General features: G+C 37.3%; 1 protein-coding gene across 1 annotated transcript in view; it reads left to right on the top strand.

The window, feature by feature from the left end:
* PCLO (piccolo presynaptic cytomatrix protein) overlaps positions 1-17,880 on the top strand; it is a 385,829-nt gene that overhangs the window by 193,929 nt on the left and 174,020 nt on the right. Inside the window, exon 7 of the mRNA XM_074166467.1 lies at positions 104-2,118. Coding sequence (XP_074022568.1) covers positions 104-2,118 — 2,015 coding nt within the window. The remainder of the gene's footprint in view (positions 1-103; positions 2,119-17,880) is intronic.

The raw sequence follows: 17,880 nt of genomic DNA, 5'->3' as shown, positions 1-17,880 counted from the left end.
GTTTCCCCTTCCCATTTAATTCATCAAGATGGGATGACTTTCAGAATCCGCAAAGCAGCATTCTGTTGTGGGACTGGACTGTAACTTTGCCCTGTAATTTCAGGTGAGGTTATGGATTACTCAAGCAAGACCACTGGTCCTTATCCAGAGACTCGGCAGGTGATTTCTGGCATCGGGCTCAGTACACCACAGTATTCCCAAGCAAGAATGGTATCATCTCTGGGTTCCCAGTTTGGTGTTGGAAGTGTTTTAAGATCATCCAATGGTGTTGTTTATTCTTCAGTAGCGACTCCAATCCCATCCACATTTGCCATCACTACACAACCTGGTTCTATTTTCAGTACGACTGTCAGAGATTTACCTACTCTCCAAACAATTGACTCTGTGCCCTCTTTATCAACTTTGCAACAGAATCAACCACTCCCAAGATCATACAGTTTCTTGACAACAATGGCAGCTGAAAAGGATAGTGCAATTACTGCCATTGAGATGGAGACAGGGTTACCACCTCTTACTTTAGAAACTATTACCACTGAGCCAACCAACTTGATACCTACTTTAACTACAGCATCTGAAGTTTATACAGATGTAATTGAAGATGAGGTTGCCCTTCTCATTGCCCCTGAAGAAGGCAAACAGCAGCAGCTTGATTTGGAGCGCGAACTTCTTGAGCTTGAGAAAATTAAGCAACAACGCTTTGCAGAAGAGCTGGAATGGGAACGTCAGGAAATTCAAAGGTTTAGGGAACAAGAAAAGTTTATGGTGCAAAAAAAGCTTGAGGAGTTACAATCCATGAAACATCATCTCTTATTTCAGCAAGAGGAGGAACGACAAGCTCAGTTTATGATGAGGCAAGAGACATTAGCCCAGCAGCAGTTGCAGCTTGAACAATTCCAACAACTTCAACAGCAGCTCCACCAACAGTTAGAGGAGCAAAAAATTCGTCAAATATATCAGTACGGTTATGACCCTTCAGGAACTGGCTCGCCACAAACTACCACAGATCAAACACTTTTGGAAGGACAGTATGCAACCGCAGAAAATGACCAGTTTTGGCCTACTGATGATGCAACCACTACAGCTTCAGGAGTGCTGGGTATTGAAATTCCACAAAGCCAAACATGGTATACAGTTCAGTCTGATGGCATTACCCAATACATACCAAGGTCTGGTATCCTAAGCTCTGTTTCAGAAATGTCTCTTAAGGATATTGATGTTAGAGAGGAGAAACAATTGAAAAAGAGAAGTTCTATGCCAAAACTACGTGGTCCATATGAGGAGCTTGAGGAGACCCTGGAAGAAGAGCCCCGGTGCTTCAAAAAGATTGTGGACAGTGGAGTGCAAACTGATGATGAAGACGGAGCAGACAGAGGTTACACAAACAGGAGACGGAGAACTAAGAAGAGTGTTGATACCAGTGTTCAGACAGATGATGAAGATCAAGATGAATGGGATCTTTCTAGCAGATCCAGAAGGAAGCCTCGTGTAGGGAAATACAGTGAGAGTACCACTGAGGCAGACAAAGCTAAACAATTCTCCAAAGTATCTAGTATTGCAGTTCAGACAGTGGCAGAGATTTCGGTACAAACAGAACCTGTAGGAACAATAAGAACACCTTCAATCAGGGCCCGATTGGATGCTAAGGTTGAAATCATAAAGCACATTTCAGCTCCAGAAAAGACATATAAAGGAGAAAGTTTGGGATGTCAAACAGAGACAGAGTCAGATAGTCAAAGTCCCCAATATCTGTCAGCTTCATCTCCCCAAAAAGATAAAAAACGCCCAACTCCATTAGAGATAGGATACTCATCCCACCTTCGTCCAGACTCCACATTGCAGGTAGTCCCTTCCCCTCCCAAATCTCCCAAAGTTCTCTATTCACCCATTTCACCTGTTTCACCAAGCAAAGTTATAGAGTCAGCATTTGTACCCTATGAAAAACCCATCACTGATGACATCAGCCCTCAGAAGATGCTGCATGCTGACATTGGCAAGGTTCCTCCATCAAGCCCAAAGGCGGCAAAGATGATGCAACGCTCTATGTCTGATCCTAAGCCCCTGAGTCCCACAGCAGAAGACAGTTCCAGAGCTCAGTTTCAGTACACTGAGGGTTTCATGGTAAGAAGTATTTGCTTTCTTTTTTTTTTTTTTTTTTTTAATATGTAATTCTACCGCTACCAGTAGAACCTGAGGGCAGACACACTCATTTGCAGTACCCGTGTATGTAGTCTTCTTGCGCAACTTGCTGAAAAGTCCTAAAGAGTGTCTACTGTCTAAAGCAATGATGTTTTGCTTCATTGCTTTGCCTGGAAATAGAGAAATTCATATTACAGTCCTATTGAGATTCAGAAAAAAAATACAGAAAGTTCTTGTTCAGAATTTTGAAGGCACTTTATGTTTTACATGGCAATTAATTTCCAATAACATGGTTACTGCCAGTTCTTCAGAAAATGAAAAGCATTTTCTGTCCAATCATAACAACACCCAGCTCTTGTGGCATGGTCTGTAGTGCATTTACCTTGAAATTACGGCATGTGCCTTCTCAAAGGCAGCTAACGCCAGATTTATAATTACCTTAGCTGTTCTTTTTGACCCTCGTGAGGTTTCTTGGCCATTTGTAATTCTGTGGGTACTCTTGTGTCCCAATGTGTATATCTTTTATCTCTCCCATACCAAAAGGTTTCATATTACAAATCCATTGTTAGTTTGTTTATTTTGGATAAGGAGGATTATCAAGAACTTATGCAAGTCTTGAGGGCTGTTTCTTATGGGGTCAGAGGAAGCAATTTTGAATAAGGCTGACATCATCACGATTAAAGTTTTTAATTTCTGCAGTATTCTTTTTCCTTGAGAAGTAATATTTCTGATTTGGGAATCAGTCCGTTAATCATGAGTAAGAGGAAGAAGTCTTGGCGAAAAAAACCCACCTTCATAATTTAACATGTTCTTGACTGTCCTTTTGTCCAAGTCCATTCCCTTCTGTCAGTTGCAGGTTCAGTGTCTTGTTTGTGAGAGCTCTAGAAGAGTTGCCATTTGAGTTTTTCAGCAGCTTGTATCTTTTATGTTGTTATCTGTGAATACATGGGTGATTAGTACAGCCTGCATCGAAAAAAGAAGTTTTGTTCTCTTATGTTTGGTAATTTGCGGTGGCTTTCAAATGCAGAATTGTCTGGTTATACCCTCCAAGGCTCCCACTGTAAGCAGTTTCTGCAGCTTTACATATTTGTACGGATATTAAATGCTTCCTACACTGTTACTGCTTGGAAAATAGTACTTGGAAGTTTGAGGGGAAAACTGTAGTCATAGCATTGGCATTCTGTATCAACGTCGTTCTTTAACGCAGGATTAGCACAGTGGGGGAAGCTGTAGCGTGAGCACTATGGTTTCACTTAGAGGGTTTGAAACAGCATCTTGAAGAACATTGCTCATGAGTAAAAAGTGTTGAGTTCTACTAGATATTGCAGAGTAGATATAATATTGTAAAATAACTGTTAGTGTAGTGAAACTATTACAGAGGACAAATTATTCAGTTCACTTATTTCATAGATACATATATTTTGATATGAATTGTATACTTTGTAAGATGGATGATAAATTCTATAAACAGCTGATTGTTTAAAGGATTTTACAGTAGAGTTTGAACACATACGGTATTCATTAATGAGATATGAAAACAAAGGGCTTGTGCATCATTGTTTATTTTTTACCCATGTGTTTATTACCATTTTGCCTTGAGCCCAAATCAGCTATATCAGCAATCAGCTATATTGTTCTTATTAGCACGTAACCATTGAGCAGCAAATAGCCCATGTCTCAAAGTACTTACAGTCTAAATAAATGAGGTGGACATTTTTTTATGGAACATGGGGTGCAAATAGACAAGTGCAAGGAAAGTAAAATACTTCCATGGATGTGAAATGGACTGCACTAACTGTGTCATGTGGCATATGGTGAGGAAGCTGCTCTGTAAAGCTCCCATAATTATCATGACTGCTTTCAGCTCTGATGTTATGTTACATATTAAGCCTGTTACACCCTCTCTTTCTGATAGAGTTCTGTTAATTAAGTTTGTTAATCTGAGGTTCAGTTAGCTTAGGCTGGGATCGGGTACATGAAATTTATAGGAGGAAAAGAGATATATGACAAAAAAGAAAACATTTAGATTGACACAGAAAGAAATCTAATGACCTCATCAGCATCTGGAAATATGGGCATAAATTTCTTTGCAGTTTCAGTTCTCAATTACTCAGTCCAGTTATGTTGGGAAGGAGGGATCTGCGGTATAAGACCTAAATGATCTCCTAGTTTCCATGAGACTTACAGTATTCTCTCCAGTATGTCAATGTTTCTTTATACCAGCTGAGAACCTGGTTTTAGTACTGTAACTTCTTAGAAGCACAGGAAAGAGTACACAGTGATTTCTTCTTTTGTACTTTTTGTGACACTCAGAAGTTCTTCCTGACACACAGTGTCACTGCTGACAAAGTATACACCTTGCTGACACTTTTTCAACTGTAGAACTGTGTTGTTACAGCAACGTGTTGTTGTTATACTTGAGTTTAAATACAGGATCGCTTTTGCATTATCCTGCTAAGTGTGAAAGTAAGATGTTTCCTCAACTTTAAAATATTTTTGGCACTGGGACTATTTTTTCATTCTTTGTTTGTACAGCGACCACAACAGCTAAAATCCATGTCTGTTAATTCTCTGTGTACACTTTTGTGCCTCCTGACTGGAGAGTTCCTAATTGCCTAGTTATAGAAAGGGAAAAGTAGAAGAGATCAGTTATGTTATTCAAAACAATGAAGTTCAGTGCAGAAAAACTTGTGAAACAGCTCACTCTGGAAAAGAAAATTTACTGGAGCTGAACATAAAAGAATAAAGTGGAAATGAAAGATTGATCTTTCACTACCTTAGGCAAATGGAGTGTGTATATGAATATTTTTTGCATGGATGAATCCCATCACTTTTTTAATAGTTCTTGTTTCATGGTTATGTCTTTGACTGCATTCATAAACATTGCCAATGAAAAGGGTGTTCATGTGTTCATGTATATGTTTCACAGACTTCTTTTTATGACAGTTTATCAAAAAAGTTGATTCTTATGCAATCAGTGGGACTAAAAGGGTAAGAATAAAATTGGTCTCCCTCTAAGGATTACAATGAAAAGACACCTTGTCCTTCAGGCAATGCACTTCTATCATTCATGTAATTTTTCCATTGAAAAATATATTTATTATTTATTACAACATTTCAAGAAAAAAGATTATACAGACTATGACTAAGATGATTAAATTATGTCTCTATGTTTTAGAACTGCTGCTTTAAATATAATTTTATTCTTTAATGCACCTTTTATAGGAAATTATTACAATGTTTTATCTAATCTAGCATAAGTGAAAGGCTGAAAAGTAACCTGGTAGCTAATCACATAATAATAATAAGTATCCAGATAATATTGCTTCCAGTGATGGCACATTTAATTTTCAGATAACAAGTTATATGTTTACATTGCATTTTCATTTACTGTCTATCGTAGTCATTACCTCTATATGAACACTTGAATGAACATAGGTGGCAGCTTCCTATTAATCTAAAGTAATTGCTTTCCATTATGTTACCTTTGGTAGTTCTTATGTGCTGTACACTTCTGTGATATACATTAGTAATCAAGTGTAGCTATGTCAAGGTAAAATTTGGCAGCAATGAAAAAAGTAAGCCACCCGTCTGGAATTGATACTTTGCAAAGATACCTAATTTTCCTGTTTTGTGAGTTTTGTGCCACTTGAGCTCCCAGTGGCCATGAGGTCCCCAGCACTGACTTTGATAGAGTGTCCTGCAGCCCAGAGTGGTAGGATTCCATGGAGTGCAAAGCCATAGCAGTGGTTTCAATGAGGGCACCAGGAAGTGTTAGTAGAGTTTGGAAGTGGAGATTGACATTCGTCCATTCAGCAGCAACAAAAAATTGTGAGTACATGTCTAGTTTAATAAAGAAATAGCTTTACACCAGTGCATCGTAGAATCAAGTCACAGGCCAGTCAGTCAACTTCAGCACTTGTACACATTGCTTATGTGTAATCAAAGATGGAAGTTGTCTTCCTTTAGCCTTTGGATGTAAAATGCCTGCTCAACTAAACTGAAGCAAATTGCAGAAGATCTTGTGCATGAACTGTCACACACATAGAACATCCACAGCTAAGCAGTGCATAAAGACTCAGCAGAAGTGTTTGTATTTGTGAAACTAATGCAAAGACACATCTGTCAACAGCCTGTCAGCTTCAGGGTAGAAATCGTACATTTAAGCTTCAACACTTAGAACAAATTCTATCAATCTGTTTATTAAGAGAATTAACAGAGACTTTTCTTGAAATTTTTATCTGATGTGAGTTGCTGTACTTGTAAGGTAAATATAATTCAAATCTCTATACTATAGTAAAAAAGATAATGATTTCAAGCAAAATCCCAAAGATTGTGTCTTTATTTAGGTAAGAATTGCAGGACCTTATCTATTGCTGTAGTAAAAGAAGAATTGATTTTATAGTGATTTTAAAAGTGTACATTTTTTTAAATGGTATAAATTTAAAAGTAATGAAAACAAAGCACATTATTCTGTATTTTATCTTCTATGGTATTCTAAAGTTTTCAACTTTAAAACTGAAGGTTAGGACTTCAGCCATTTGGGCTGTCCTTTGCTGTGTCAGATGTCCTGTACATCTGAGCACTGAAGAGGGGAAACAGGGTAGTTGCTCCCAGTAGAATTAAAACCTTGCATATACCATATCCATGTTTTTTTGTTTGCTTATTCAGGACTAAGCTGATCACCAGACTTGTGTTTCAGCAAGGAATGTTCTGCTTGGGTAATGAATAGAGACAAAGAGCTGGGATAATTACATGCTTCGAGGTTGGGTGTTTCTGTTTGTTTACCTTCCTCAGAAGCAGGGAGTAGATTCATTTCTTAGTGTCATGCCAGAATCTCAGGTAATAGATTTCTGCTATTGTTGGAGCACAGGACATTGATGTTTCCCTTGGTTTCTTGTTATCTGGGCTTAATTCCAGCTAAAAGGAGTTGAGGTGGTATTTTGTTTTAGCTCTTACAGTTACTGTAAAATATTCAGAGTGTTTTGTGGGCTGAGAGGTAAGTGGTCACATGGCTGTAACTGCAAAGGGCTTAATTCAGTGACTTTAATTTTCCATTTTAGTCTCACGATTCAGTCCAGAAAAAAGCAAAAACATTTTGTTTTTTGTAAATGTTACATTTCAATAAAAAGAAGCTATTACCTCTTGCAGAAACAGCTGCTATTTGGGTTTAGGTACAGATGGGTGTTGAGTGAGGAACCATCTTTGTAGTATGTTAGAGTAACCTAGATATAAAGTGCAAAGGTGTTTTTTCCTTTGCTTCTAAGTGACGTCTGTGGGCTGTGGTTTAATTAAACTCTTCTTCAGGCACTGGTGACAACTGGTCCTGCATTTTGGCCATGCATACACCAGTCTTAAAGAAGGGTCTGGGAGCAGCCTGATTTGCACAGTTCATGTGGTTTGCATGCAGTTTGTGAACTGCGTATCTGGATCTGCCTGACAGTATGTCAACACAATTAGCAATAGGTTAAGTCACCAGGTCTGATTAGGCACACAGGTTCCTGCATCCCTAAAGAGTCCCCTGCCACTGCAAATGAGGCTGGTTCATTGCTTACGGACAGGAGATCTTATTTTGAGATTTAATTCAGGCCAGCAATCCAGAGAAGGCGTGGATGTATCCACTGAGTTCCTTTTGTGCTTGAATATCAAATCACACATTTTGTGTGTTTCAAACAAATTTACTGGAAACTGAGTTGAAAAGGGGATCTCACTCACATCTAGAAACAATTCTAGAGAATCTTATCCTTGTGTAAATTGTAAAATAGGACTTACCTATCTTCTTATTTAACTATGTGGTTTTAGCTAAACTTAAGAGTACTTTTTCCACTAATGGTCTGGTATTTACAATTTTAGAGTCCTGTCAACATTTCAAGCTACTGCTTCCTGTGCTGTATTTGAAATCCTTTGGAATAACATTTATGTGACTCAAATGAGGCATCTTTTTTCCATCTGTCAGATCTTCAAAACAGAAAGACTACCCCACATTTGGTCAACATATCATACAAACATTATTTTCTAAAGGACATTTAACTGGGTCAGTCTGTCTTGCCTGATACTTTTCAATTAGTTGATTTCACACCTTCTTTATTCAACCAACTATTCATGCATAATAGAAAATTATTATGGTATTCAGTCTTTTGCTTTGGAAAGGGGATCCATAACAATCTTTTATAGAGCAAGAGTTTTATGGCAGACTTGATAAAGAGCCTAGGTTTTCTGTCACTTGGGCCTTTTCTTGCCTGCTGTCAGCTTATACATCTTCCTTTTAAGCCAGCTTTCATATACATGTTTAAAAAACACCCCTGGCCACAAATCCCATTCCTCACTCTTTCTATCTTCCATAGAAGACAAAGAAGAATGAAGGTACAATAATATCTTTCCACACATTTCCAGCTGACGTGGTTATCCATTTTAGGAATACTTTGAGTTTCAGGTGTGGAGAGAGGCCAGTATCATGTTCCCTGCTTTAAAGTAATAAATACAGCATATAAATGTATACAGCAGAACCAAGCAGGCATGGAAGAATGACACAAGGGCAGATACCAACCAGCAAGTTTTGGCCTACTTTAGCTCTGTTTTGCCTCAGACTTTCATCTCTGTCCTGGTTTGGGGTGAAGCAGAGACAATTTTCTGTTCAGTGACAGAGGCTCTTGCTTATACCTGTTGCTGTGGCAACCCGGGTCAGCTGACCTGGTTGTTTACCTCATTGAAGGGTTTGCACTTCTGGGGAGGCGTGGACAGGTCAGGTGACCCAAACTGACCAATAGGGTGTTCCATCCCATCTGCGTGCTCACTATAAAAGCTGAGGGATCTAATGGGTCAGGTTGGGTCCTCTTTGATGACTCTTCTTTAGTGAGGAGGGGTCTGTGGGTTTGTCCACCTTTGATCCCCATCAGAGTGCTCCGGAATCCAGTTCCCATTCCTCACTGAGTCCAGTCTGGAACTTTCCCAGTGTCTGCAGGTGACACCTCCCTGGGAACTTGATATGGTTTTGTGTATATATATATTTTTCTATTTATTTCATTATTTTCTTTCTATTTTATTATTAATATTTTATTAAAGTAGTTTAGGTTTTTTCTAAGCTCATAAGTCTCTTTATCTCTCTTCTTCCTCTCCTTAGAGCGAGAGGTAGGGGAGAGCATCTCTTGTCTTGTCATTGTCCAACCCGGCCCAAACCACGACAATCTCCTGCCAAGCCATGGATTACTGTAGTTAGTATGAATAAATAGTAGGAGAGTGATATTTCTACTAGTGTAATTGCCTGACTGAACTCAAAAGACAGTTTCTTTCACATATTCTGCTGATAAGTTTAGCTTCTGGCGTTGTATTCTGTCTACTCTTTTATGAGCAGCTATGAGTGAAGCACAGGAAAACCATGTTATACTGAGCCAATAATCATATATTCTCCAAAAGCAGCAGAAGACCAGTGTCTATCAAATCTTCCCTAGAAAGGAAGCACTGAATGTGCTTTGTTACCAAGTTGTTTGGTACAATAAAAGCAGAATGACGTTTAAAGGTAGCTGATGCTGAAGTATCTGTGAGTATACTATGGTGTTGTCCAAAGGGAGCCAGTCATTCATTTGGACTGGTTTTCCCTACTGGGATTTGAGCACATTTGAGATACACTTGGGACAGAACTTCCTATTTATTTTTTTTCGAGAAGGAATCTACTTCGCATGCATGAAAAATGTGCTGAAAACTGTAGCAATGTGCACTACCTACAGAAAAACCATTTGTTCTTGTCAAAGAAGTCAAAGCTTCATCTCATAACAAAGTGCAAGCTTTGATTCCAACACTTTTTCCCACAATTTTGTTAAAATATTTTTAATTTTGTAAAATATTGTCTTGATCAGCCAAATGTGATTAAATGTTGCTTGGAAGTGATCCAAGACTAGCAAAAACCCATGATAGCTCATATGTCCTATATGAAGATTACTAAAAAAAAACCCAGAAGCGCAGTACATCCAAAACTTATGATCAGATATAATTAAGTACAATAAAATATTCAGAACAGTAAAAAGATGTTCTGTACGCCTCTTCGTTCTCCACTGTGTGAATGGTTACCTTTCCTCTGCATATGAGGCCTCTAGGATGTTCATTTAACACAAATCAGTGCGTTCAAAATTCTTCTTCTTTTTTGGTTTTTTTGTTTGTTTGTTTGTTTGGTTTTTTGTTTTTTAGAAACAGTTCAGGGTATGCCAGTATGGAGATAATTACTCTGTGCAATCAATTCCTTAGAGTTTAAAGGGGTACATCTCCATTAAATTCTGATACTTGGGCATACTTTCTCTAGGGACATATGTGTCCCTGAAGACTAATTTATTTTTAGCGTATGAACTACTAAAAATTTCAAAACTCAACATTTTCCCCGAAATAAAAATATGAAAAATATCTGCAGAGCTGGATGTATCCCATATGATTACCTCAAAAAGTAAAAGTTAAAAAAAGGATGAAATGAAGGTAGGCAGTAATCTTTGGCTATGCGTGTGTGGTTAATACTCATCACTGAATTAACTTCAGAAATCATCTACCAGAGGTCTGAATTTTTATTTCTTATCTCTAGAAATACTGGCTAGGCCAGATTCTCTCATGCTATCAGTGTTTCAAATTGCGATGTGGGCTAATAAAACCTAACAGTTTGGATTTTTTTAAAAATTAATAAGGCTTCCCTGCATCAGAACTAACTTTACCATGGTTCTGATCCTCAAAATCCTTCTATTGAGGCATAGGTTTTCCGGGTCAGTGATTTCATATTAAAAATAATTTGTTAAGATGAGTAACTATTTACAGTTACGAATTAAACTAGGTGTAGGCATATGGGTTTACATATTGATGCTGCAAAATCAAATTTTAGTATAAAATGCTGACAAAAATAGTGTCTTCTACTGTACTTTCTTTACATTCTTACTCCAGCACAACATTATTTATTGATAAACTAAAATTTTTGCAATTACTATTTTTAAATGGACGTTTACTTTCCATTTGGCAGCTGGAAGTAGATATCTTAGGTCAAATTGGCCACTGTCAAACTGGAAGGCAGTTTTAAGTGGGTCAAACAAAGGTTTGTCATAGGCTTGACTATTTAATAATTAAATTGCAATTTAGTGTATGGAGAAAGCACTCATACAGCATTTGCAGATCAATATAGGAAACACAATTACTTTGGAAAGCAGAATTGCAATTCGGAACAATGTTCCAAAATGAAATTCAGTAATGATGCACACACTGCAGGTACAAAATATAGCTGTTTAGGCAATAACAGCACTGAAAATGTTCAAGTATAGTAGCAAAAGTTCTGACTTAATATGACTTAAAAATATGGAGTGCTTGCATGAAAGGCAATGGTGTTCTTGGGAAATGCTGACAACTTGTGATGTGTAATATATGTGTTGTAATTGTTCTACCCTACTCAGTGATTGGTGAGATTTCAGCTGTAATACTACATGCGGTTTAAGTCAGCACCACTTAAGAGTTAGAGAGACTGAAAAAATTCAAAGTTGAGCAAATGAAAAAGTATAAAATATTTAGACAATACATTGGTTGAAAGGCTGAAGGATCTGGCTGTGTTAATCTAGAAGGAAGACCAAAGCTGGACAAGATAACAGTCTTTCTCTGTGTTAAAAATTATTGTAAATAGGAGAGCTACAAACCACTCTTCACATCCAGTGAAGGCAGGAAATGATTATCTCAGTTTGTGGCCTGGGATATTTAGTAGATATGAACAAAAATTTTATAACTGCAATAGCACAAATGCCTTAGAATCAATATAGGTTAGTGAAACTGTGTTATGTCTGGTTATTGGGAATAACATAAAGTGCCTACATGACGATATGCTTGATATCCCTTCCCAGTCAATAATATCTTGAGCAGTGTGAGTAATAGCATTATCTTTAAAACTTGAATTCTAAAATTAAATGCAACTTTCTTTAGTATTCATGGCTTTTCTTACACATTGTCATCCACATCATTACTGTCAATGTCTATCGATAAAGTATATGTCACAGACTGCTCAGGTAAACTCACCACTCAGACCATATAGGGCTCTTTTTAAAATCTGAATGACCTCAGTGATACAGTCTTCATTTAAAAGATGGGAAGCTGAGACAAAGAAAATATGTCCATAATCAAATAGCCTAAATGTCATCTGTCTTGCTCCTTCTATCCCTTAGCTGACATGCCATTTATCCCCCATTTTAGTTACCTCCATTTACGTTTCTCTTCAGAAGCCTAAAGGTCTAGCATCTTCCTTGACTGACACAAGGACACAGGCTACCTAGTTAAGGTATGAAGGAGTGGAAAGACCATGTTTAATGTTAGATATTGGTGGTGTAAAATCACACCTGACCTGGTCACTGTAGATTCCTGTTCTAGTGTGCAGGCAGAAATATTCCAAGGGAACAAGAGTTCATCTACTTGTTTTATATTTGTACTTTAAAATATGATTAATCCTACCAGCTTCTCCCTTGACTACAAATTGATTCTAGATGACTGAGACTGCTTTTGGTCAGGTGAATCCCACAGTCTATCAAAAAGCCTATCTTCTGAGTCTTCTGAGCTCTTATTTCCTGCTCTTTATCTCATTAAAAACAGTGGATTATTTCCTTATGTACTAGTTTCCTTTTCTCAGTTCTGCACAGCACAAGTTGTGATGCAGTTACAGTTAGGATTTAAAAAAAAACAACCTCTTACCAATAGTTTCCAGTTTCTCCCAGCATGCTTTTAAGGTGAATGGCTGCTGACGGGTGGGCATCATTGTGCAGACAAACCTTTTATTTACAGAACAAGGTTGTCTTTGTTGACATCAATTCAGACTTTCAGAAAATATCCTGTCAACAGTTTTGAAATCTGACCTGGAGAGACCAAGATAGTTTTTCTTTTGTGCTTATCTTCTCAGTTCAGTTTCTTCAAATAATTTCCAGTTCTGTTACCAAGAAGGAGTTGAACACTGGTAAACTTTTTTCAGAAACTCAAAAAAGTCATTTGCATGCTGCAATGTTCAGCTCAGGGAGTGGGACCCAATATGGTATGGTGAGTGCTTACAGTCTCTGCACTTAGAATGAAGATATGAGACAAGAATTAAGAGTAGCCAGTTTGCTCAATGCTGTGATGCCTAAGTCAGCCATTTAGAAACTCCAAATACAGGGGTAAGTCTGAAATGTTATCACAGGATATGGCTTAGACATCTCTGTGAAAATTTGATGCAGAGCCTCTCTTCGTATTCCTCCTCTCTCTCCATATGAGACTACAGAGGAAGCCTGCCTTTTGGCTCTCCTCCAGAATTTCTTGCATTTCGTACAGACTGAATTCGGATCTCAGTTCAATTTCTGTTCACATTCTCCATCTGTCCAGATTTTCTCTCTAATCTCCTTGCTAAACCCTACTTGTGTTTCCCAGACGGTCTCTCTCTGACACTTTCTTTCATCCAATCAAAGTGATTCCTATCAAAATACAGCTTTTATTATCTCACCTTACTCACTTTGCAAGCCGTTTGCTAATGCCGAATCCAGCTCAAGCATTGAGCATGCTGGTGCTCTTGCACTGCCTGGCAAGTCTTTTCCCTGGTGTAGGATCATAAATGCCAGACAGGCTAAATGGGCTAACCATTAACTAAAAGTAAAGGCAGGGTATGAAATTAAATAACTAGTATGGAGGAAGGCCTGGAGGAGGATTGAATGCTGGGGATTTCCACATTTTGTATGAGATGAGAAACCAGAACTGTTAAACTTCTCATCTCATACAAAATCTGGGTAACTGCTTGATGTAGACAACCAGCAGTTACCAGAGGTGAAAAGATAGTCAGGAAGGGTGATGGACAGGCAGAATCAGAATGAGAGTTAACCCCCTAAAATTTAAGCCTACTATAGAGAAGATTAATTTGAAACTCAGTGTTTATTTTCAGTTGCTGTATAGCATTAATAAGACACACTGACATAAGCCTCAGGAAATTATAAGGTAGCTTAGAAGTACTATATACTTCGTAAGCTTATGGAGCGCGTTTTCTGTAACCTTCATAGTTGTGTTATTGCTGTGTATATGTATGACGTAGGAGAGTAACAGTGAAAAAAAATTATGCTACTTGTCTGAGTTAAAGTTGGAACCAATGACTGTCTTTTTCAGAAATGTTACTGTCCGGGTTAATCACTTACATTATATTGATCCTTCTTTTATGATACCAAAGTTATAATCCACAGCCAAAATATCATGGCCTTCTATTCTATTCCAGGAGGAATGGAAAGGAATCTGGAAGTTTGTCATTTGCTCATTTGATCAGTGATGTAGTAGTATAGAGAGTTTTATAGTAATGCCTCCAGATATTTCTTTAGGCAGTACGAGTCATTCTTTTGACAGCAGTAGTGTAGGCTGCTCCAAGTCCTTATGTTCTTAAAGCCTGTTTGAACATTGGGTGTCTGAGAGAACCATAACCCAGGCAAAGGAACCCATTTTTATCTCTTTTTTTTTTTTTTTATTTCTTCCATTTCTTCATCATTTGGCCCAAGAGCTCACCAAAGAAAACAAAAAAGTTTTGACAATGTTATAAAAGTAAGATTCTTACTTTATATATATATAAAAATATATATATAAAACGGCAAATGGCTTTTCTGGAGGGTATTTTGCAAACATGACTAACAGTATTTTTCATCTCAGTGACAGTGCAGTTATGGAACATTCTTGCCTACATTGAAGCTTTTATTTAATAAAAATAAATACTGCAGTCCCTACTCTTTCACACCTTCCACAGCATCTTGGCAGTAAATCCATCAGGATGTTCATGCTTGTATTATGTTTTTGCAAATATTAACTAGCTAAACTCCTCAGGCATCACAGTGACTGAGAAAAGGATCACCAACAGATTATACAGGGAGGGTTATGTGGAGATCATGTAGTCCCAACTCCACCTCAGAGCTGGGCTAAATTCTAAGTCAGATCAGATGACTAGAGGACTTATCCAGTTGAATTTTTAAAATCTCCAAGGGCTGTCTCTCTGGGCATCCTGTTCTGGGACTTCACTGTTCTCATGGTGAAGAATGCTTAATTTTCCCTTGTGCAACTTGTGCCTTTTGTCCTTCGCTATGCATCTCTTAGAAGAGTCTGAGTCTGCCTTTTCAGTAGTGCTGCATATGAGAGCTGAAGATGGCAATTAGCTGTTTTTTCCAAGTTCAAGATGCCCAATTCCCTTAACCTCTCTTCATAGAACATCCACTCTTTTCAAGCCATGTCCGTCTTACTGTCCCTACAGTCAGCTCTCTAGCCAAGGTTTTTAATGCTTGGGTGGATATAAAACAGGATGGGAAGAGTATGGTAACCTCTCCCATCTGAGTGCTCTTCTAGTTAGCGTTGTTTTTCTCATTAACTTGAGTGCAGTGACACTTGGACTGCTCTACTGCTTCACTTCAGAAGCAAATTATGTTCCCTCAAGCACTTCCTATGCAGCTTTATAAAGAAATACACGGAACAGTTTAGGAAACACTAGCCTATGCCCCCCATTAAGCTCCCAAACCCAGTAATTAGGTTAGAGTAATTTGGGAAATTGCTGGATTTTTTTTTTTTTATTCTAAATGCTCCTTCTTTTTTTTCTAGATTTTTTTTTTAATACACTGAAGTTTTGAGATATCATCCTTTCATAATAAAAAATAGTGTCTGTTTATAGGCATAATGCATAACGGATATATAAGTTCTGAGATACTAACTCCTCTCCTCAGTGTCCGTCATCATTACAGAGAGAAAATTTATTAAAAATGTATTTGAGAATTTTAACTGAGAGAATAGAAAATGCTGCTTTCGTTCCCATGTTATGGATAGCGGGGCTTGGAAATAAAAGATCCCCAAAATCTAGTGAGAGTATTCTGTAAAGCATTTCTATGAGGGATTTCCTTCAAAAATATGACATAAAAGGTATTTTCAGGTTTCGTACAAAATAAAAGAAGCTACAATTCAAGGATGATGATAGAGCACTGCCAACACACTTCTAAGTTGCAGCACCATCCCAAATTCAATTTGGCTCTCATTAATATGTTTTAATTTTGGAATTTCTTTGAATATGATTTTTAGAATCTCAGTGTTGGAATCTTTTCCTATATTTTAGAAGATTTTTTTTTAAATAATATTTAAGAAAATTACTGTATTAAAATAGCTATAAATTTTCTTGCAGTAGAGTGAATCTGGGATTAGAATAGTTTTTTACTGCTATTTCTACTTTATTTTAGAAATTCTTCAAGATTCTTGAGGTGTATGACCTTTGGTCTTGAGGAAATACTAATGTTTTCCATTACTACCTAGTATTGACTGCTTATAGTATGTTTAAGCAAATAATTTCATGTTCATATAAAGATCTGTCTTTCAAATCCTGTTGAAATAGAAAATTTTGTTTATAATCCATAAATACCGTATCCAAGGAACAGGGGAGCAACACTTATTAGAAGATATCATACATTTTTTTAATTTAACTTTGTAGTAATATATCAGCGTTTTAAGGCAGATAGAATTTAAGATAAATGATTAAGGTATAACTGAAGGAAAGAAAAGGGAAATAATAAAATTGATAACAGGTTGGGGTTTTTTTTTCTGTCTTCTATGATTACCTGTTTGTGTGCTTATTGTAGAAGGCTAGGTAAAAGGTAAAAAATAAATGAAGAAGAAAATTATCATTTCTGGTTTTATTTCTTATTACTTCCCCAGTCATTCACATCCAGTTCACAGTGGATACGCACATGTTCCTGTTTTGTTCAGCCTGTGTAACCTCTCCATCCATTCTTCAAATTTTTGTTGGTCCTTCTTCTCCCCATTCTTTTTTCTGTCATTTACTAATTGTATTCGTTTCTCCTTTTTGTGTTTCTTCATGTCGCTTCTCTTCTGTATTTTCACCATGCTTTACTTTAAAATCATGCTTTACTTTAAAGCATGATTACTGGCTTCATGAATCTTTTAGTTCATTAATATTCACTCCAGTCAGCCAAATTGCCACCTTAACTACCAAGGATGGGAAAGTTATCAGAAAAGAAGCACAGAGAACTGCCATCAAATGGGTCAAGCTCAAAAAGAAACGTCCAAAGATGATAGATTGAAATTAAATGTGGGAAAAGGAGAAAAGACATGGGTCCATGAAAACAGAGAGGTGTCCAGCTCATGATAAAACTCAAGTAGTAGAAAAATGTAAACTGCCTCTAAAGAAGTTATTTAAAGATCTAGAAGTCTTATATTGATGTTGCACTTCATGCAAGATAATGCACATTAACAGTTTCTTAGCAATACTAGACTTACTCCCCCATTAATCCACATACTGGTTTCAGCAGCAAAATTGTGTCTGCTCCAGTTTACCAGCTTATTCTGGTGTACCAAGGATGCAGAAAGAGAAATGTGGACTAGTAGGAGAGAGGGAAATAGTTTAAATCAGCGTTGCCACTGAACCCTTTGTGAGCTATTATGATGGCTTAAGTTTGGAGCTGAGTATTTCCACTGACTTTTAAAGTCTCAGGGATTGTTGTAGAAGACACTAACTAGATAACTGATATAAAATTCTCTGAAGTTAATGGTACAGTCTATTAATTCAGTGAGATGTGGATCATGCTTTGAAGATATTAGAATGATTTCTTTACTCTGAACTGATTATTCCACTGTTTCCAATATGTAGAGGCTTTTTTGCACTCTCTTTAAAACAAAATTTCTCAGTTCTGATTGTTATAAAAAATGGAGGCCCCAAACAGATGGAATGTGGGGAACAGGGAGGAAGGCTGTTCATTTAAACGA

Source organism: Numenius arquata, chromosome 2, assembly GCF_964106895.1.
Source record: "Numenius arquata chromosome 2, bNumArq3.hap1.1, whole genome shotgun sequence".
Taxonomy (NCBI): Eukaryota; Metazoa; Chordata; class Aves; order Charadriiformes; family Scolopacidae; genus Numenius; species Numenius arquata.
Note: the sequence above shows the minus strand (reverse complement) of the source record. Positions and strands in the feature narration are given on the sequence as shown.